Source organism: Trichomycterus rosablanca, chromosome 14 (assembly GCF_030014385.1).
Source record: "Trichomycterus rosablanca isolate fTriRos1 chromosome 14, fTriRos1.hap1, whole genome shotgun sequence".
Taxonomy (NCBI): Eukaryota; Metazoa; Chordata; class Actinopteri; order Siluriformes; family Trichomycteridae; genus Trichomycterus; species Trichomycterus rosablanca.
In genome coordinates, this window is record NC_086001.1 from 32,786,688 (window position 1) to 32,809,756 (window position 23,069).

Genomic DNA, 23,069 nt, shown 5'->3' on the forward strand with positions numbered 1-23,069 from the left:
ATCTTAAACATGTGATGGCACATAGACTGTGTATCTGTCCCCTAAGAGAGAATCTTTTTTAACAGGTCAGATCATAACAGAAAGGAGAAACAGGATCAACCCATCAAAGATGAGCTCCTTGGTTTTTCTGAATGCTAATCTTCACTAAATACTTACAAATACTGTCACCTGGATGCTGATTTATCTTTTTTTTTTTCACATTTTCATTTATATTTTGCTGAGTGTGAGTGATGCTTCGTTGATGTTGTGTTGTTTCACTCTAGATGCTTGTTTATTTTGTTTTGTTTATTAGGATTTTAACGTCACATTTTACACTTTGGTTACATTCGTGACAGAAACATTCACCTCACTTGCATGTCTTTGGACCGGAGCACCCGGAGGAAACCCACGCGGACACGGGAAAGACATGCAAACTCCACACAGAAAGGACCTGGGCTCTTCACCTGGGGATCGAACCCAGGACCTTCTTGCCGTGAGGCGACAGTGCCAACCACTTAGCCACCATGCTGTCCCACTTTAGATGCAAACGTACAAATAATGTACACAATCAGATCTTTTTGTCTAATTGAGATGGGTCTTTGTTTTTGTATTTTATAATTTATTGTTGTGGCACTCTGTTCCATGTTGAGTATATAAATAAAGCAATTTAAATAATAAACATTTGATACAATGTTTTTTTTACATTATTAATTCATTTTACATGTAATTTGGTAATAAATTAATTTAAGCAACAAAAAAATCTAAGCAGCCACTTGGGAGCCGAAAGAGCCGGCTCTTTATAGTGAGCCGAGCCAAAAGAACGGCTGTTGGAGCCGAAATTCCCATCACTACTAAGTTCAGGACCCAGTTGGCCGGTAGATGGCGCTGTAAACAATGACTTGCCACTTTGTGTTCTAATTTAGCATAGAGCAGTCATATGTGAAACACTATCGTCTTCTCAGCATTGATAACCGTGTTTTTACCTAAATAAAACCAGGTTCCACCGAGACTTGAACTCAGATCACTGGATTCAGAGTCCAGAGTGCTAACCATTACACCATGGAACCACAAAAGAAGAATTGAGCACAAAGGTTAATAATTACACCCATGGCTGGATTACTGACCGGGCCAGTGGGGCCAGCGCCCAGGGGCCCTTGAGGTCAGGGGGCCCCGGGGGGGCCCTGGCCCAAAACATTTTGCGATGCCTATCAACATTTATGATACAATATATTTTTTAAAATGGCCCTCCATTTTAAGGATCCTCTGACTATTAGGGACTTTGACCCCAGGGCCTCTTGGGGGCCCTAGCCATGCCTTTGGGGCCCCTAGCCATGCTTTTGGGGCCCCTAGCCATGCTTTTGGGGGCCCTAGCCATGCTTTTGGGCCCTAGCCATGCTTTTGGGCCCCTTATGAAAATGGATGAGGCGACCCTAGGGGTCCTAGGAAAGAGGGGGGCATATTTTTAGAGGGCCCTGGTTATGAGAGCCCCTACCAGGGGGCCCTAGAGAAGAGCAGGGCATACCATTAGAGGGCCCTTGATCACGAGGGCCCCTGCTATGGGGCCCTTGACTTCCATAGAAGTCGTTTACCATGGCTCCTTGACTTTCTAGGGACCTACAAATTGCCAGGCAAGCTACCATATTTCATAACAGACGTTTTGTTGCAAATATGCGATTCAGGCCCTAACTTAATGTTTCTGAATTTGTATTGTTTCAAAGTTTTATGTTCAATTTCTCTTAAGCGCAGAGACACAAATTAATTTAGCAATTTTGCAATTATTTAAATTTAAGACAAGCAATTTGTCTGATGAATGCTATCTTTGACACCGATTAAATTGAGTGAATTTGGCCAAGGGTGTGATTTCACTTATGTGAAAACAACAAGCCATTTGACTAGTTTCATGTTTCCCCTTTAATAAACAACAGTAAAGAGACCAGTGGTCACTCTAGCTCTAAAGGAATGCATGAAAGGAAAAGTGCCTTTTCATACAACAGAACTGCAAGCTAATTTTACTGAGTAGCACAATTTTGGTTTGGTGACAGATGATGAAACAGCAAGTGGTTTTGTTGTAGTAGCTGTGGCTGCGTATGCGTGTAACCCTGATATTTTGTTTGAGGATTATTTATTGGAAAACATATTTTATTCAGCTTGTTATTCAATGACTATTCAATGACAGTTTGACATGACTTGACATGTTTCAAGGCAGTGTGAAGGGGTCTCGACAATAATTAAACTTGATTTAATATCATTAACACAGCATTTTTAATATACTCAAAACCTTCCCCCTGTCTCCCTCTCCATGCCTCTCTCTCTCTCTCTCACACACACACTCTCACAAAACAGCATTTTTTGTAGTAGATAGTGGCTGCCCCTCCCCCACTCTCTCACTCAGTGGTGAAAAATTGTTACATTGCCCTAAATTCCCACGGGGGCTGAGCCAATCAGGTGTTGCGAGAACTTCCAAGTGAATATGCAAGATCTATATAAAACCCCCTGCCAGTATCAAAACTCCTCACATTCAGACAGTTCAGCTTGCGAACTTGCTCTGTGCTTTTACTACAACTTTTACCTTGCTATTACCAGATCAGCAACCAACAGCCTTTTTAAAGGCTCATTGCCCTTTATACTGCATTATATTATTTTATAATATATATAAATATTTTAATATTATACTATACTATACTATATTGCATATATTCTGTTACATTCTTTTCATAGTCTTTTCAAAGGCTTATATATTATATTATATTATATTACATGATATAATATTATATTACTATATATAATATATTAAACTTTGAAAGGTTCACAGCCTTTTTCAAGGCTAGTGTAACGTTGCTAACTAGCAACTTACAGCTTTTTTAAAAGCTTATTGTTATTTGCATATTACATTATTGATAATAGTAGAAGTGTAAGCTTTATAATATTAGTACATACATACAATACATTTACAATAACAACAATTTATAGCTAAATAGTTATAGGTCAGCCTTTTTTTATTACATATTGTATCTGGTTCTACAATTTTGTGATTGTATTTTTTTCCTGAACATACAACATAGAAACAACATAGTAAGTAGTGGATAGGAATAGGAATTTGCAAGACAAGCTTCTATATTTGCATCTTAAGAAACACTTGCCATTAATAACATGGATCCCAAACATAAAAGTGGTGCCTCAAAAAGAAAAGCAAAAAAGATTTAGGAAGCAAATCAGGCAGATTTCCTGAGAAGCGTTCCTTTGATCTCAAACTTCTTTGAGAAACCGCTGGATATGAGTGAGACAAGTATTGCTAATGTTAGCAGTGATCAGAGTTCTACCAATGAAGATGTGACTGGCTTAGTGTCACCTGTCAGTGACTATGTACCTTTGCAGACCCAGTCAGGTGCAGAGCAGAAATGCCAGCCCTGCCAGGCTACCACAGACCAGCAGCAGAAAGACCATGAAAGGAAAGTTGCAGGTGTGTCAGACCCACAATCAGACCAGCCAGCTGCATCGTGTGAGTGTCGTTTTTCAAAAGAGGATGGCAAGGACCCCAACTGCTGGTGTGAAACGGTCAACGACCCTGCTTTATGGCCCAGTACCATTACCGACCAAGCCAAGTCGATTCTTGTTAGTAGAGGAGAAGCTGCATTTCAAAACAATAGTGCTAAGTACCCAGCCTCAGTCAGGGATAGAGGCATTGGGGGTACCAGTAGGAGCTTTACAAATGCTCTATACTCAGTTGCTCTCTACCCAACGGGCAAACTGTGACTAGGCAGTGGCTACTTTACTCTCCTTCAACTGGCTGTGTGTATTGTTTTGCTTGCAAACTTTTTTCCAGTAAGCACAATACTTTTGTTCATGGATTTTCTGACTGGAAACATTCAGAGCGGATTGGTCAGCGATTGGTAATCGCTCCAGAGGCACAGCAACAATTGATTCTGATATTGTCAAAACAAATTGATGCAGAAAGACAATACTGGCGGGAAGTTTTGAAAAGAGTTGTTGCAGTCATCCAGTTTTTGGGGGAGAGGGGACTTGCTTTCAGGGGAGATGATGAGCTATTAGGATCAGCCCACAATGGTAATTTTTTGGGCATCATAGAACTCTTAGCCAAATTTGACCCATTCCTAGCTGAGCACCTCCAAAGGTTTGGAGGTAAGGGAAAAGGTTCTGTGTCCTACTTATCATTGACAGTGTGTGAAGAATTTATCCATTTGATGGGACAGAGAACAAAGCAGGCAATTGTTAATGAGATCAAAGAATCAAAATACTTCTCTGTTATAGTTGACTCCACTCCAGACCTTGCTCATGTGGACCAACTTACTTTTATTTTCAGGTTTGTTAATAATGACGGACATGTAGTTGAGCGTTTTCTAGCTTTTTAGCCTATTGAAAACCATAGTGGGGACAGTTTGGTAGAGTGTGTCGTTGCTATGGTGGAGAATCTGGGCCTAGACTTATCCAACTGTAGGGGCCAGTCATATGATCATGCAAGTAACATGTCGGGAAAGTACAATGGAGTCCAAGCTCATCTTAAACAAAGAAACCCTTTGATTTGTTATGCCCCCTGTGCAGCACATTCACTGAATTTAGTTGGTGTCAATGCTGTTGACAGTAGCCCAGAAGCTGGATGTTTTTTTTGACTTTGTACAGGCAATGTACACATTTTGTGCATCATCTACACACAGGTGGGGAAAGGTTTTCCGTGATACTGATATCAAACTCACACTGAAATCACTGTCAGGTACTCGATGGAGCGCACGAGCTGAGTCAACTAAGGCTCTTTGGAAATATTATGCACAACTGAGAGAGGCATTGAATGAAATGTCTAAAGATATGGAGGAGAAATGTGTAACTCGAAGTGAAGCCTCTGCACTCTGTGACAAATTGGACACGTTGGAGATACTTCTGGGACACAATACTACAGAGGTTCCAAGCCACAAGCCTGCAGCTGCAGAAGCATGATATTGACATATGTACAGCTACACAACTTCTCTTGTCTTTATGAGACTTTGTGGCAGCACAGAGAGATAACTTTGAGGTGTTTGAAGGGGCAGCTTTAAATGTCACCACTGCTGTCTCCCAAGAGTACAGGCATGACCTCCAGCGTACAAAGAAGCGCAAAATTATGTCTGATGATAGTGCAGAGCCAGGTGTAGCATTTAACGGAAAGGACAAGTTTCGGATCGAAACTTTCAATGTTGTCATTGACAAACTTGTGTCCTGTCTCAACCACCGTTTGAATGCATACACACACATAACTGAGCTATTTGATGTTCTTTTCATGCCTGACAATATGTCCAACAGTGAGCTCACTTTAAAGGCTAACTCACTCGCTGCAGCATATCCTTCAGATCTGAACATGAGCCTGGCAGATGAATTGATACAAAACAAATCATTCATAACAGAAAAAGAAAAATGTCCTAGTAAAATAGCTCAAAACCATGATAAACTCTTTGCCCAGGGGCCCAGACTATCCTTAATCCGTCCTTGTATAGACCTATCACATGTGCTAATCCTTATGCAAATTAGGCGATGGCGTCATTTAGCGACTTCTAACTACTTTTAGGACAGCCAATAGCAACTTTCCTTTCTGAGGACTTAGCAACACTTGCAGTGACCCACAGTATCCTTGGCAGGACTTTCAGCCAATCACACAAATACCACAGAAACACCCGGGAAAGTAAAAACACAAGTTTAGTAATTAGTGCAAAATGGAGAAAACTTTAAAAAATGCAAAGGAGGAGATGAAGGAGTGAATGATGAATACATAAAACTGAACAACTTCTGTGGTTGTCGGAGTCACATCATATTACTTTTTTTTCATTTCTCCAAAAGTACCACAAGAGGGCGACATCACAGATTTTTCCAACATGGTTACAAAATCTCATATTACCACATCATACAGATTTTACTGATTCTACTGAATTTTATTGTAGATCAAACCAACATGAGCATTTGTAGCAGCAGGAAAAACAAGATAGAAAAACAACCTGGGCATGATGCAGTAGTTTTATTTTATGCTCTGGTTAAGTGTAAAATATTGATACATTATCGTTTTTATAAACTGATGCATGACATTAAATAATGTAAAAACATGGTGTTGTAGAAAAGCATTATGTACTTTAATTGAGAATGAATTGCACTTAAATGTTTAATGTGATTGTTATATTTGTTTGCTGTACAAAATAGTTTTTTAAAAAGTAATTTGTATATTTGAACGTTGTAACAAAATGTAATTTTAAAAATCAAATCTCTCTCTCTATACAGGCTCATCGTGGAGGCAAATTGGTGGATAAGTGGGCAGGTCTAAACTGCTGTATGCTGAGTGAGCAGAGATAAACTGATGAAGGCTGAACGAACGTACCACAATACAAATAACTATTTCTGTGAAAGAATCAATTCCCCTCTGAAACCATCCCCACATATCTAAGTTCTGCTGTATTATTCCTCACCATGTGCTGGTTTCACTTTTAAACTTGTGTTTTACAGCTCAGGAGAAATCAGGTGAGAATCAGCTTCTCCGGGAGACTCTAAAACACCTCATGTGGCTTAATGTACTAAACAGCCTAGGAAAAGAAAATCTTCATAAATGTATCACTGCCTCACAGATTCTAAAATCACTCAAACAGTTTAATGTTACACTTTCATGTAAATTTTACATTTAATTTGTTAAATCTGACAGTTTCACTTCTGATCCATAATCAACATCAAACCCCGGGTAGAGGAGCTGAGTGAACCTGGTGTGAACTCTGTGGAGGAGCTTCATTGTATCAGAGACGCTGTAGAAGGACAGAGTTCCTGCCCTGTAATCCACATACACTCCTATTCTAGAGGAACTCGGCATTATGGGAATTTTAGTCTCTATGTATTTGTGCCAGAATGAAAATCTGGATGGAGAACAGAACAAACTCCAGGACTGATTATTACATCCAAACCAACACTTAACCCCGAATCCCTTCCTGCTGATGCTTTTATATGACACTGCTATAAAAACCCCATAATTCCCACTCCACTCAACCTCCCAGTAACAGCGTCCACTCACACTCTCTCTACACAGAACCTGGGGGTAATTATCAAATCTATCTGGATGATCAGGATACGACTGTAATGTTCTACTGCAGGTCACCACTTTGTTCTCCTCAGACAGACGGAGGTTTTTATTTACTGTGTTTGGATCCAGTGTGAACCAACAAACATCTGGAGAGGAAACACAAAATAAACCAATTAACACAGAAGAGAGAGAGAGTGTGTGTACAGTGTGTGTGTGTAGTGTGTGTATGTCTAAGTATGTGTGAAAGAGTGTGACACTAGACACACAAACAAACACAGAAACACAGCACAACCAAAGATACAGAGCAACAGTATTCAACACCAAACACACAAACACTGCACACACACTACACAAACACTTGATATTCACACATACATTACACATACACTACACATAGACATGTGTGTACTGGGGGTGCAAATACTTTTTCACTGCATTGTGTACGTTTGTGTCCTTGTGAGAAACTTACATTGTAGAAAATCTTCTCTGATTTTAGGTTCAGGAGGTATCTGGACATTCTTCATTGAAGAAAGAGTAACAGTACAATCAACAGTTAAAATTAAAAGTAAATAAATATTTGACATGTTCTCCCAGTGTTTGTGTAAAAATACCTTATTTTTGAGTAACGGATTAAGTGTGAGTGTATTTCATTCAATCGTGGACTCACTGTGACCATGACCAGTACTGGGTTAATGAGTAAATAAATGATGTTGTTAGATGTAAAATGTTCATGTTGGTGGATTTGATTGTTTTGTTTGATGTTTGAGTACTGAAGCATTTTGGAGACAATGGAACACTGAGGGCTTGAACTCACCTTCATCTGGTATCTTCTCACACTTCTCATGACTGATTGTGATGGCGACTGATTCTGCAGATCCAGCAGGAGCCGAGAGAGACTGAAAATTCTACATCCAGACAGATAATGTTCACAGAGAAACAACAAGATGATGAAGCACAGTGATGTTTCACCAAATAACATTTACAGTATTTCATGATCTCTAATACGAATCAAACATCCAGAAAAGTTGGGACAGTAAGTAAAATGTAAGAGAAAAGCAGAGCAGTGATTTGTAAAATTCTCTTTGACCTGAATTCAACAAAAATAACTAAATATTTATCAGGTTAACTTATTAACTTTATTAATTTATGTAAATATTCACTCATTCTGAAACTCATGACTACAAGGGATTTGAAAACAGTTGGTACAAGAGCAAATTTACACTGTAAACATTGTAAAATGTTCCAGAAACATGTTAAATGGATAAATGTTGAGTTTTAAGGTATTTTTTCTCATGTTTAGGAAACTTGTTAATTGATCCCGTGGAACTGCATATACTGTATTTTAGTGTAATGTAAATTAATGGGGTTGTTTTTGTCACTTATACACTAAAAATACCACAAATATAATATAGAAACAGTGAAATACAATTAAAAACAGTTAAAAGTCAATAAAAAATACAATAAAAGCTGCATCTTACCTTTTCTTCTTTATTGTTTTCTTATAGCTTTTAATCGTGGAGATGCTTGATCGTGGAATACCGTATTCTGTTCAGTACTGGCGCATTCACATGAGAAGTGACGAAACCGCTTTTGTGCTGCTGTGTCATTATTTCCTATGGATTGGGGTGCCGGTGCACAAAACTTAACATGACTTATTGTACTAAAACAGACTCTCGAAAAAGCTGATTCTGATTCTTACAATTTCTCAGAACCCCGAGTGTTACGACTTTATGGGTCATAATGTGTTTTATGTAGGGGGGGTTTTCTCTATGTTACAGATTTGTGGAAGATGCACAAAGATGCACAAAGCTACCACCAGGGGAAAACATCTATAAAAAGGAGACCTCTGGGAAGACAGGAGAGGATGATTTGCTTGTGATGTGGTTTGTGTTGCGTATCTGGCTCTCCCCAACATGTTTGAATAAAAGCTAACAATAATCAAGTTTAAGAGAACAAATTTCTCAACAAAAGGTGTCAGAATTCAAAGATTTTGAATTTAGGGGATGTCAAGTTACAAGGTTACAAACTGCTGTAATTTATTACTTGGACTGGTGCAACAATAATATAATTATAAAAGGTAAACATACCTAATAAATTGTACAATTAGAGAATAGAAAAGCATTTTAATAATCTAATTCTGCTCCAGTTAAATGTTTGTCATTTATACACAGCATAACTATAAATTATCTGTTACTTGTTGAAGAGAGCTGTATAACATAAAATATATGTATAAAATATAAAGATATGTATAAAATATAAACAGAACTAATGAGTTGTTACTTGTTAAAGAGAACTGTATAATATTTTACCTGTTTCTCAGTTCTTTCTGCTGCAGCTGATATTGTCCCTAGTGAAAAAAATACTAAGATTCATCTAAGTATAAAAGTATCAAAAAGTATAATTTTAATAAATACATTAACCTGAAGTATACGTTTAGTTACAATCAAGTTTCATTTAATTGAATATAGTTATATACTTGTCTTCAAATACATGTTTAATATATTTTTGCAAAGTATGTTAAACAACTGCTGTAGTAACTCACTTAAAGCTCACTTTTAATACATTATACAGGTTTACTTAAGTGTATTTTTTTCATAAAGTTACTTCCATAGTAAAAAGAAGTATACTTAAGCATACTAATCTTCAGTAGGCTACAGTGCACTAAAGTGTATTATTGTCACCCTAATGATCAATACACTTAAAATGTGCTAATTATACTGTAATTGTACAAAAATTATACAAAAGCTCGACTTTAATTGGATTAAATGCACTAAACTATACTAAATTGAAACTCTTTTAGGTAGTTAATTTACCTTAATTATACTACTGCATGTGTATTTAACTCCATGTTTTACATACACGTAAATTACCCCTTGGCTGACCAGCCTATTTTTGTGTGTTTTCCGTCTGAAGGGCATACACACATTTTAATGCTGTTTATTCACAAAGTACACTTGATATTAGGAAATGAACAATTGAATTATTAGCAAAACAAATTTTATGAAAAAATATCAAAATTATCATAGAAAAAATACAATCAACTCAAAACTACTGTATTTACAATGTCTATTTACATTTTTTGGTACAAATATTTACAGGTTTTTGTGGTGCCCCATATTGTGCCATTTGTAAAAACAGTTTCTTTTGGCCACATCGCACTTTGTGCAGTACACTGGCGTCTTCACAATTTCACCAGACCTTTTGCACATGGCACATTTTCACCTGCCAGCTGTACTGTCATCGCTGTAATATGCTGGCAGGCATTGTTTTGTTTCACCTGAGGGTCCTGCAGCAGACTCATCCTGGGTGGTGTCCCCTGAAAAGGCCACAAGCTCCGACATCAGTTTCTCTCTAAAGAGTTTCTGAGTTAGAGCCTCTTGTGCATTTCTTTTTGATATTTGCTGATGTAAAATAAAACTATTTACAATCCCAATGTCAATGAAATGGTAAAATAATGTCTCGTACCACTTGACTGTCTTGTGTAAGGCATTGTGATATGAAATCAAGGTGTCCGACAAATCGACTCCACCCATGTGCCTGTTGTAATCCTTGACCGCTGCAGGAACTGGAACATTCACTTTATTCCAAACCCCCTCCTGATTTTTTACTCTCCTCATCACTGTGTCACCATCATATGCCTTGTGCATTGTGGAGCACACCACCACCTCCCTTGTGTCCATCCACTTTACAAAAAGAAGTTGTCCACGTCTGTGCCAGCGGATGGTTCCTCTCTTTGCCTGCCTGGTGAGATCATTGATTTTTGTTCTTGGATACCCCTTCCGGTTGGTACGGATGGTACCACAAGCAAGAGTCTCCTTCTTCAGGAGATCCAAATAGAGCATGGGGCTTGTGTAAAAACTGTCAGTGTAGAGGTGGTACCCCTTGCCAAGAAGGGCAAAATCCATGAGGGACATAACTGAGTCATAGCTCAGTCCCTGGCCTGAGCAAACGGATTGCTTGCCTTCATAAATAAAAAAATTCCAAGTGTAACCTGTGGTTGAATCAGCCAGAACAAACATTTTGTAGCTCCATTTTGTTGGCTTTGCCTTCATGTATTGTTTCAGGCCAATTTTTGCTTTAGAGGCTACCATCCGCTCATCAATCGAAATGTCCTTGTCCGGCTGAAAATATGTCCGGCATGCTGTCAGCAACTCTGTATACAGTGGCTTCAATTTGAAAAGTTTGTCATATGTTGAGGTTCCCTTTCTCCTTGTGTTATCTTCGTCCTCTTTTGGGTCACACAGATGCAGGTTACTAGAGATTGCCAGAAATCTTTTGCCTGTCATCACTTTTGCGGTGTAATGAAGGCGGTAATATTCCTTTCCAGACCAGTAGTCTGCAACAGATTTTAGTTTCACAATCCCCATGTATATTACCAATGCAATAAATTTGTAGCATTCTCTAACACTGAGAGGAATCCATTTGTAAGATGGATTTGCAGCTGCTCTGATCTCAGCATACTTATTGGTGTTATCTACAATAGTCTTCACCACAGATATACTGAAAAACAGCTGAAACAACTGCAGTGGGGAATATACAGTGTTCGATAGAAGCTGTAGCCCTGGAGGTCGCTTTGGCAAAAACTTTGGAATGCTGGGTGCCTCATCAACATCAGTGATGTCATGCCAAACATCATCTTCATCTTCGGTTGTAGAAACACTGCCTGGCCTTTTTGTTTGTGCAGGAACTCGGTGAGAACGTCCTCTTGATTGCCTCTTCGCACGTGTTGCTGATGACCTGGTCTTCTGTATTGTTGGGAGGTGGGTGGATGAAGTACTTGGCACCTCTTCGACAGACGTCACAGTACTTTCTGGATCTGCGTGATTGGTCCTTGATGTGGATTCAGGGTGGGGTGGGGAAGAATGCCTCTTTCTCTTTGTCTGAGCAGCTGGCACCCAGTCATCACCTGAATCCTCAGAATTGCTATTATAAAACACAAAAAGAAAAATACAACATAAGTTTTTGTAATAAATGCACAGCTGTAACAACATTCTTAGAGTCCTTATTATATTATATAATATGAAATGTTCACTATAGAAGCACTTCTGTAAGTCGCTCTGGATAAGAGCGTCTGCTAAATGCTAAAAATGTAAATGTAAATGTAATAATAAACTATAAGAATTATATAATAAACTATAAGAAACAACAGTATAGTCTTTTGAAAGTTATAAAAGTTGGAAAACAATAATTTCATCTTAATGCAACAACACAAATGTGAATTTGGTATAAAAAAATAAAAATGTACTTACTAGTCAAGAACAGCATCTTCTCCATGAAAAAAAGCGTCTTCTTCAAACGAATCGTAGTCACTTTCTTCTGATACCTGCAATTCTTCTTCTTCTTCCAGTCGTTCCAATTCAGCTAAAACTTCTTCTGCACTTTTAAAACTCTTCTCACACTGTGAGCACTGATCCGGTTTCTCTCCAGTGTGAATGCGCTGGTGTTTTTTGAGATTACTCTGTGTATTAAAACTCTTTCCACACTGTGAGCACTGATATGGTTTTTCTCCAGTGTGAATGCGCTGATGTCTTTTGAGATCACTCTGTCCATTAAAACTCTTTCCACACTGTGAGCACTGATACGGTTTCTCTCCAGTGTGAATGCGCTGGTGTTTTTTAAGAGATTCCTGTCTGTTAAAACTCTTCTCACACTGTGAGCACTGATACGGTTTCACTCCAGTGTGAATGCGCTGGTGTATTTTGAGTTTACTCTGTTCAGTAAAACTCCTCCCACACTGTGAGCACTGATACGGTTTCTCTCCAGTGTGAATGAGCTGGTGTCTTTTGAGATGACTTTGTTGATTAAAACTCTTTCCACACTGAGAGCACCGATACAGTTTCTCTCCAGTGTGAATGTACTGATGCATTTTGAGCACACTCTGTCTATTAAAACTCTTTCCACACTGTGAGCACTGATACGGTTTCTCTCCAGTGTGAATGCGCTGGTGTATTTTGAGCTCACTCTGTGTAATAAAACTCTTCCCACACTGTGAGCACTGGTACGGTTTTTCTCTAGTGTGAATATGCTGGTGTATTTTGAGATTACTCTTTGTATTAAAACTCTTTCCACACTGTGAGCACTTATATGGTTTGACTTCAGTGTGAATGCGCTGGTGTCTTTTCAGATCACTCTTTGTATTAAAACCCTTCCCGCACTGTGAACTCTGATACGGTTTCTCTCCTGTGTGAATGCGCTGGTGTATTTTGAGCTTACTTTGTGTATTAAAACTCTTCCCACACTGTGAGCACTGACACGGTTTTTCTCCAGTGTGAATGTGCTGGTGTATTTTAAGAGCACCCCGGGAACTGAAGCTCTTCCCACACTGTGAGCACAGATATGGTTTCTCTCCTGTGTGAATGCGCTGGTGTATTTTGAGATGACTCAGGAACCTGAAGCTCTTCCCACACTGTGAGCAGACGTTTCCTTCTTCCAGTGTGGGACTGAGAGAGGTGTTAATGCTGACAGTACCAGAGGACGTTTGCTGATTACTGGAGCTTCTGGTGGACGTCAAATCCTCATGTTCAGTCTTAATCTTCACCAGAGTCTCATATTTATCATGGTTGCAGCTCTTGATGTGATTGTGGAGCTGATTTTGGGTTGTAGAGGAACGTGGACACGAGGAGCAGCAGAAATCCTTGTTCAGTTCTGAAGCAGAAAATAATCAAATACATTTATAACATTATAAATAATCAAATACATTTATTACAATATAAATAATCAAATACATTTATAACATTATAAATAATAAATACATTTATAACATGATAAATAATCAAATACATTTATAACATTATAAATAATCAAATACATTTATAACATTATAAATAATCAAATACATTTATAACATTATAAATAATCAAATACATTTATAACATTATAAATAATCAAATACATTTATAACATTATAATTAGGGCTGTCAAACGATTAAAAATTTTAATCGCGATTAATCTCAGAATTTCATATAGTTAATCGCGATTAATCGCATTAAAAAAAATCTGTGTAAATGTTATAGAAAACAAGGATTTTTAAGTGAAATGTTACAATTACAATGCTGAACACATTTTATGCTAAATGTACTGATGTTAAAAACTGCTGGGACAAGAGAAAACTGTAAGGGAGTTTTATTCACTCACATACTAGGCAGTAAATGTCAGATTGTAGGTTAGAATTTCTCCATCAGCAAACATTGTAGATCAGCGGTGCTTTAGGTGGGATAAGGCGTAGTTATTGTATCAGACTTGTCTGTGCTTGTATCGTGACGATGGTTTGATGGACGTTTCTACACGAAGTGAGTGTGTTTTGACCCTTTGGGGCTTCCATAGTTCATGAACTAACGTGCTCGACTCAGCTTTCCGGTATTCGGTACAGAAGAAGAAGTTAATTAAGTGTAATAAAGTGTTCTGCTCCCGACAATTTGTGAATATAGCGTGTATTTATTTCTTTATTATGCAAGTGCATCACTACCACGATCGGTTACATTATGTTAACAAACCGCAAATGAAAAACGGTGGCAAGTCCGACATTAAAACGTTTGTTCTACCAGTCAAGTGTCAACATGAACTAGAATTTGCGTTAATGGCACTAATTTTTTTAATCGCGTTAAATTGAGGTCGCGTTAATGCGTTATTATCGCGTTAACTTCGACAGCCCTAATTATAATGAATACATTTATAACATTATCAATAATCAGATACATTTATAACATTATAAATAATAAAATACATTTATAACATTATAAATAATAACATACATTTATAACATTATAAATAATCAAATACATTTATAACATTATAAATAATCAAATACATTTATAACATTATAAATAATCAAATACATTTTTAACATTATAAATAATCAAATACATTTATAACATTATAAATAATCAAATACATTTATAACATTATAAATAATCAAATACATTTATAACATTATAAATGATAAAATACATTTTTAACATTATAAATAATAAAATACATTTATAACATTATAAATAGTAAATAAAGATTGTTAGTAAATGTTCAACTGAGACACAAATAAATTCAATAATAAATGTTTTTTTTACTGAGTTCATCTTTATCTTCAGGTTCTTCCTTCTTCACAGGCTTCATCTGGAAACCTCCACACTGTTGGTCCTCTGGGGTGAGGTGTTCCTCAGAGGTGACGTGTTCCACAGGGATCGAGGTTCCTTCACCTGAAATGTCTTTGTTTTGTGAAAGAAGAAAAATAAGTTTGTTATTGTTGGTAGTAACGACCAACTTCTTTATTAAGCACTTAATGCCTAGTTCACACTACACGATTTTTGCCCAGATTTCGCTCGGCGACTGGTCGGCGATTGATTTTCCGGGTCGGGAGCAACTCAGCGTTCAGTCGGCGATCAAAACTCGGCTCTCAGTCGCAAAGTGTGAACTATCCAACAACTCGACCCGACTGGCTCGCCGAGTGATCGCCGAGCGCTCGCCGAGCGAGATGAGTTTTCTAGCACGCCAGATATACAATCTGACTCGCACAACTCGCTGTGTCGAACAGCCAATGAGAACGCAAGATACGGGATGAGGCTAAACCCGGGGGGAGGGGAGTGAAAAATAACAACAAGCATGGCTACTGAAAAAGTTTCACGGGTTTGGAACGAAGAAATGGATGAAAGCACACACGAGCGTTACAGTATTTGTAACCTTATCGTTTACGCATAATATTATAATTTACATAATATATAATTACCTGCAACTCTCTCTGCAGAACAGATAATCCCTGTTGGCCACGTAACCCAATCCACTCCTTCACCCAGATTCTTTTTTTTTTCTTTCTTGCTTTTTCACTGCATATCAGTGCACAAACAACTCGAATAGCTCGCTTTATGTTGACGTCCATGTCTGGAAGGAAAACTCGTCACTTCTCGCGTGTGTTTTTGTGACAAAACGTAGTTTGGGAGACCAGAAAAGCTCGCCTGCGATTCCAGTTGGTGATGGATCGTGTAGTGTGAAACCCCCCTATCGCCGATCAGTCGTGTAGTGTGAAATATACACCGACTGAAAGACTCCAGAGTGCAAGAGATTCAGTCGTATAGTGTGAACTGTACAGCGACCTGACGACTTGGAAAGTCGTGTAGTGTGAACTTGGCATAAGTTAGAACTAACACGTACTTCTATACTATCTGTCAAAAAACACGACCTATAAACCTTTGTTCAAACAGGGTTTCAGTAGATTTAATAATAATAATAACAATACAACCTCAAATCAGAAAAAGTTGGGACAGTATGGAAAAAGCAAATAATAATATAAACACAGACTTTGACTTTGATTTGATGTCAGACAGGATGAAGCTGAGATGTTTTATCTTTTATCTGCTCAACTTTATTTCATTTATTAATAAACATCCATTCCTGCATTTCAGGCCTGCAACACTTTCCAAAAAAAGTTGGGACCGTTCTCTATTGGGGACAGGTCAGGACTGCAGGCAGGCCGGTCCAGTACCCGCACCCTCTTCTTCCATTGCCATGCCTTTCTAATGTGTGCAGCATCGGCTTGTTAAAAAATGCTGGACGTCCCTGGAAAAGACAACGTCTTGAAGGCAGCACATGTTGCTGATAACAGTCTGGACGGTCCTTTTTGTCTTTACAATACACGTTTCCATCCTTGGGTAAGATGGTGGCGCATGCACCTCAGTGTCTGACCAAGCTTAGCAATCCAGTGTTTATTTACTTGGAAATTTACTGCGTTTTCACTTGAATCACTCGTGTGAACTACACATACGACAGACAGATGCTGTTGGACATTAATTTATACCACTGTAAGTGTTGTTTTGAACCGTCCATCCACCCTGACACAAAAGAGGCTCATGGACTGCAGCTAAACCACAGCGTGGTGGAACTAATGAAGAGCTGATGAAGAGCTTCTGTGGTGGTGTTTGCCTTTATGTAAACAAAACATGGTGCATGGACTCTGCCATAGTTAATACCTACTGCTCTGCTGACCTGGAATACCTGGTTATAACGTGTAGAGCCTTTATAACCAGGTATTATAATCACCAGAGTTTTCCTGCATTGTTACTGCTGCAGTTTATATCCCTCCAGATGCTAAAGCTAATGCAGCTATAAATGGAGTCTTTATTTTTCTGGAGACTTTAATCACTGCAGTTTAAAATCTGGGGGCGGCACGGTGGCTAAGTGGGTAGCACTGTCGCCTCACAGCAAGAAGGTCCTGGGTTCGATCCCCAGGTGGGGCGGTCCGGGTCCTTTCTGTGTGGAGTTTGCATGTTCTCCCCGTGCCTGCGTGGGTTTACTCCGGGTGCTCCGGTTTCCTCCCACAGTCCAAAGACATGCAAGTGAGGTGAATTGGAGACACTAAATTGTCCATGACTGTGTGTGATATAAATTTGTGAAGAGATGAACCTTGTGTAACGATTAACTACCGTGTGTCTGTCATGTATGTAACCAAAGAGTGTAAAACATGACGTTAAAATCCTAATAAATAAATTTAAGATCTGGACTTCCAAAGTTTCATCAGAAGGGGACTAAAAATTTTGGACCAAGTTTACACAAATGTAGCTGATGCCTACAAAGCTCCACCCCTCCCCCACCTGGGTCCGTCTGATCACCAGTCTTTCTTCCTGCTCCCCAAGTCATCAGACGTCTGAGAGCCACAATGAGGACAGTTAAGATCTGGATGGAAGGTGCAGACTCATCTCTCCAGGACCATCAGCACAAACAATCACGTCTATATTGAATATATCAGCTTATATACTCGACTTTATTTCTTCTCATTCATTACCCAATCATTCAGCCACTCGTATTCACCTGGCATTACTCTGTAATTATATACTAGTGTAAACACGGTACAGTCAGCATGATCTGTTTAATCTTCTTTATCTTCTGTCTCCTCATTTCACTCACCTGCTCACTTATGCACTAAATATACTAAAATATTACAAGACATTCAGACACGACCAAATTAGGAGAAATGATTTTGCTCAAGTCTTACTGAGTTCATCTTTATCTTCAGGTTCTTCTTTCTTCACAGGCTTCATCTGGAAACCTCCACACTGTTGGTCCTCTGAGAAGAGCAGTTCCACAGAAGCAACATGTTCTGCAGGGATTAAAGTGACTTCACCTGAAATTCATCAATATGAGAAGAAGAATCTCAACAACTGGAGGAAACTGAAGGTTGTGGGTTTGATTTTCTAATCATAAATAAATACTAGTTAGATTCAAACTTAAATCCAGACACTGTACTGTATCTCACTGTCTGGTGGAAAAGTGGCATCATGCTCTATATTTACTTACAGAAGAAATCATCATCATCCTCCTTTTGTATTATTTTCTTCTGAAATTCTTCATGTTGTAGATCCACAGGGGTGACGTCTCCCTCTTCTGCTGACTGCATTATTAAAGATCTAATAGACAGACAGACTATTCAACTATAAACAAAGTTCAACTATAAACAAAGTTCAGCTGTAAACAAAGTTCAACTATAAACAAAGTTCAACTGTAAACAAAGTTCAACTGTAAACAAAGTTCACCTGTAAACAAAGTTCAACTATAAACAAAGTTCAACTGTAAACAAAGTTCAACTGTAAACAAAGTTCACCTGTAAACAAAGTTCAACTATAAACAAAGTTCAGCTGTAAACAAAGTTCAACTGTAAACAAAGTTCACCTGTAAACAAAGTTCAACTATAAACAAAGTATAAAAATATCACGTGTTTATATAAAACTGTGAGATTTAATCATGAAGAAACTCAATCAGTTCCGCTCAATTGATTCATTTTGGTAGATCGGTTCAATGGAATCGGTTCATCAGTACTGAATCATGTGTGGTGCTAACAGTTAGCGGAGCAGCTAATAGTTTGTGTGTTTAAATAAAACTGAAGTTAAAGCTCCTCAAATCCTCACAGTGATGTTTTATTATGAACTCTAGTTTTATTATTAATTAGAATGTGGTTATAATTAAATATAAGGGTTATAATTAAATACATATTTTACTTACAGATGAGGCTCTACAGTACAAACACAGCAGCTTCTTGTTCTTCTTATGATGTTTAATGGCGGTTGGCAGAACAACTTAAGACGCACCAGCGCCACCAACTGGACTGGAGTTGAACAGCAGCTTAGCAGTAAAACATCTCCATTAGCACATCTGTATTAGTGGTGTGCGATACTGCAAAATTTGATATCGATCAGTGGCGGCTGCTGGTCTTTCAAAGAGGGGAAGCTCATTGTCGGCTTACATCACAAAATTTGTCAATTTATTTATTTATAAATGTATAAATTCTCCCCTGAAATGGGTTGCAGCAGTTTGTCTTCCGACTTCACCCGCAAAATCCGCGATGGGCCTGAAGCTCCCAGCGACAGCTGTCAATCAAAACGGGATCCTCCAATCATCTTGCAGAAGCTCAGCGTCCAGACCCGCCCACAGTCCTATTCACCTCCAGAGACGTTGAGCGTCCGGGGGCGGGACAAAATAGTGGCATTTATCCAATGACCGGCGAGTTCCGAAAACCCGCCCATACAGCCCTCATAGAAGCAAAGAGACGCTCAGCGTCTGCGGGGAAATGCATTGACGCTCCGGGAACGTATGAGTTAAGTTAACAAAATCGAGTCGATCTGTGATAAGTAGCTGATTCTGAACGAACTCGTCTTCGAGATGAACGTGTTCTAACGCATTTGTAGTCAATGAAATGTTAACACAACTGTACATATTTGACCATTTAATTTTTGACATTTTAGGGGAAGCTGAGCTTCCCTTGCAGTCTTAGAGTAAATACAGGGCCAGTATCGCCGATATGGATCTGATACCGATAGTTTGTACTTACTTTCATGTAGGGAAGAGCAGTGTATCATGATTTATGAGGTGAATGTATCATCAATTTGCTTTGACTAATAAATGATTTTGTGTTAATTAGTTCATTATGTGCAGTGAAAACCCACTACAGTTTGTAAGTGAATAAAATTTTTTAAGAGCGCACACACACACACACGCACGCACAAAGGCGACACAGACTTTTTAATACGATCGCATATTAAATCCATTATCTGATATACAATCTAGTGCACTGTGTAGGAAACATAAATCAATTGTCTAATATACTGTAGTGGCAGCTGCTGGTCTTTCAAAGAGGGGAAGCTCATTGTCGGCTTACATCATAAAATTTGTCAATGTATTTACACATAAATTCTGCCCTCTGTTCCTTTTACAAGAAAATGACCTGAAATGGGTTGCAGCAGTTTGTCTTTCGACTTCACTCGCAAAATCCGTGATGGGACTGAAGCTCCCAGTGATTAAGTGACTAATGAAGTGTATTGCTTTGGCAATACGAATGTCCCTATTTGTCATGCCAATAAAGCTTCTTTTGAGTTTGAGTTTGAGAAGTGACGGTGTAGCGCTCAAACTAGCTGTCAATCAAAACGGGATTTAGCCTTTCCACTGATCCTCCAATCATCTTGCAGAAGCTAAGCGTCCGTTATGTAATACACTATCTAGTGCACTGTGTAGGGAAAATAAACCAATTGTCTAATTCACTATCTAGTGCACTATGTAGGGAACCTAAATCTGTTAACTAATACGCTACCTAAAGCATTATGTAAGAAACATAAGTTTATTATCTAGTACACTATGTAGTGCACTTAGTAAGGAACATAAATTCTTTTCTAATATACGGTCTAGTGCACTATGCAGGGAACATAAATCTATTATCTTGCACACTATCTGGTGCACTATGTAGTACACATTAATGTGTTTGTGACAAGAACAGTTAGTTTAGTAGCTCAGTTGGCAGCTCCTAAAAGTTCTGTTATCACCCATATCCTTTGCTGTGTGCGAGAGGTTTTTAGCTTTGTTTTTAGCTCCCTGAAATGAGTTTTTGCAACTTGGGATGTCTGACATGTTAACTTCCATCTATCCATCCAGCTTAAATACCATAAACAGTACATAAAAAAACACGTGAAGTAAATGGTGTAATTATTAACCTTTGTGCTTAATTCTTCTTTTGTTTCTCCATGGTGTAATGGTTAGCACTCTGGACTTTGAATCCAGCGATCCGAGTTAAAATCTCGGTGGAACCTGGTTTTATTTAGGTAAAAATACTGTTACCAATGCTGAGAAGACAATACCCAGCTAGCACAATCATCTGGCCCAGTTCCCACTTTTCTATCGGCACAGTCGGCCGAGTGTCAGAATCGGCCAGAATCAATGTAGCCAGATCCGGCCCAGTTGTTACCACAGCTGGGTTTGGCTGGTGCTCGTAGAAAAGTGTGCGCGCCGATGCTGGTTGTCCGGCTGTGGCCCAGCGTCCAGTCTCTGATTCAGCGCCGGCGGAACAACGTCACCATAGCAACAGTGCGACGCGAGCCGTTGAAAAAGAGGAATCGTTCGTTCGTGTGAGGTAAATAAACATTTAATCTCAACAACTTTTTACTAAGCAAAAAGTAAGCAGAAAGTCTATTAATGAGTTTTGGATTAAGATAGAGAACAATTTGGAAATTGAAACTGTTAGGTAATGTTATCTAGTGAGTTTCAGGTTAACTGGTAGTCTGAACTGAAACTTTTCAGGTAGTTAGCTAAAAGGCTAACAGTTTCTAGCATTAGACAACAGCTGCTAAATAATTGAAGCTCACTGAATACTGTGGATAACGTTAACTTAAAAGCTACAATAAGCAACAAGAACAACAACAACAATAATAGTAATACAATAATAAGCAACAGACGACCTACCATCTCTGACTACATCCACAAGGTGGACCAACAAAGCAGGTGTGTATAATTTAAGAGTGGACAGTGAGTGGACATGGTATTTGAAAACTCCAGCAGCGATGCTGTGTCTGATCCACTCATACCAGCACAACACACACTAGCACACCACCACCATGTCAGTGTCACTGTAGTGCTGAGAATGATCCACCACCTAAATAATACCTGCTCTGTGGTGGTCCTGACCATTGAAGAATAAGGTAATAGGTGGCAAACAAAGTATCCAGAGGAACTGATGGACGACAGTGGAACTGTAGAGCTACAAAGTGCACCTATAGATAGATAACTTTATTAATCCCATAGGGAAAGTCAGTAAATGGTTAGTAAACTATATGGTTAGTGGAGCTGATAGAAAAAGAGTATACATACTAAATATACATCCTAATAAACAAACAAACTGTACTTCTTTATATATATATATGTATTGTTCACTTTTATAATTATTATTCTTATATGCAATTATATGTTATTTTCTATATACAGTATAATATTCATATAGTTGTCATTTTGGTTCACTTTTGTAATTGGTCTTATTTATAATATTCTGATTATTATTATTATACTACTTGCTGCAATTATCTCAATAAAATACTTTCTGCTGCACAATCTGTAGTTAATCTGTAGCATAAATCTACTATTTTATCTATGAGGACGTGAAAGGAGAAGAAAACGGTAAATAAATAGTATCGCAGTGTTTCGGGGGCTATTCCGGCCCAGTTATGGGAGAGTCGGCGGAGATCTGGCATCCGGATTTGGGCCAGTGTATTTGGATTCTGGGCAGTCATTCAAAAAGAGTCAGAGCCGACACGGGCTGCCGGCACTGAACCAGATGCGGCAGGCTCGGCTGGCAGGAGCTGCGCCGGAAGTGAGCCACAATTATAAGGCTAGCTGGGTAGTGTTTCACATTTGACTGCTTTATGCCGAAATTAGAACACAAAGCGCAAGTCATTGTGTACAGTGCCATCTACCGGCCAACTGCGTCCTGAACTTAGTGCCATTTTTCAACAGTAGAACGTTTTGTTGTGAGTTTGATACTTGGGTGGCAATGTTTAACTAAAATTAGTTTTATTTAGTGTTCAAAATAGTTTTTTCAATTGATTTCAGTCAATTATATCAATCACGTAAGGTTAAATAACTTGAGATGTAAAAGTAAAATCTGAAGTTGTGTTTATTTTTATTTTTGGCTTTATTTACTCAGCAAATGACGAATCATTACTTTTAGTTATTGTTGTGTCAGGGTTCCATGGTGTAATGGTTAGCACTCTGGACTCTGAATCCAGCGATCCGAGTTCAAATCTCGGTGGGACCT

The 23,069-nt window shown here is 38.5% G+C and overlaps 1 protein-coding gene and 2 non-coding genes across 3 annotated transcripts; 1 reads left to right on the forward strand and 2 right to left on the reverse strand.

Moving 5' to 3' along the window:
- Positions 1–974: 974 nt before the first annotated feature.
- trnaq-cug (transfer RNA glutamine (anticodon CUG)) lies at positions 975–1,046 on the reverse strand. Its single transcript has one exon. It is a non-coding gene; the product is annotated as a tRNA-Gln (tRNA).
- An 8,952-nt stretch (positions 1,047–9,998) lies between these two features.
- LOC134326455 (uncharacterized) lies at positions 9,999–15,283 on the reverse strand. The gene is made up of 3 exons (XM_063008627.1): positions 15,082–15,283; positions 12,268–13,663; positions 9,999–11,941 (listed from the first exon to the last, which is right to left on the reverse strand). Exons 1-3 carry the CDS (start codon positions 15,125–15,127, stop codon positions 10,237–10,239), a joined length of 3,147 nt encoding a protein of 1,048 aa, XP_062864697.1. The 5' UTR covers positions 15,128–15,283; the 3' UTR covers positions 9,999–10,236.
- Positions 15,284–22,997: 7,714 nt separating this feature from the next.
- Positions 22,998–23,069, forward strand: trnaq-cug (transfer RNA glutamine (anticodon CUG)). The gene has a single exon. It is a non-coding gene; the product is annotated as a tRNA-Gln (tRNA).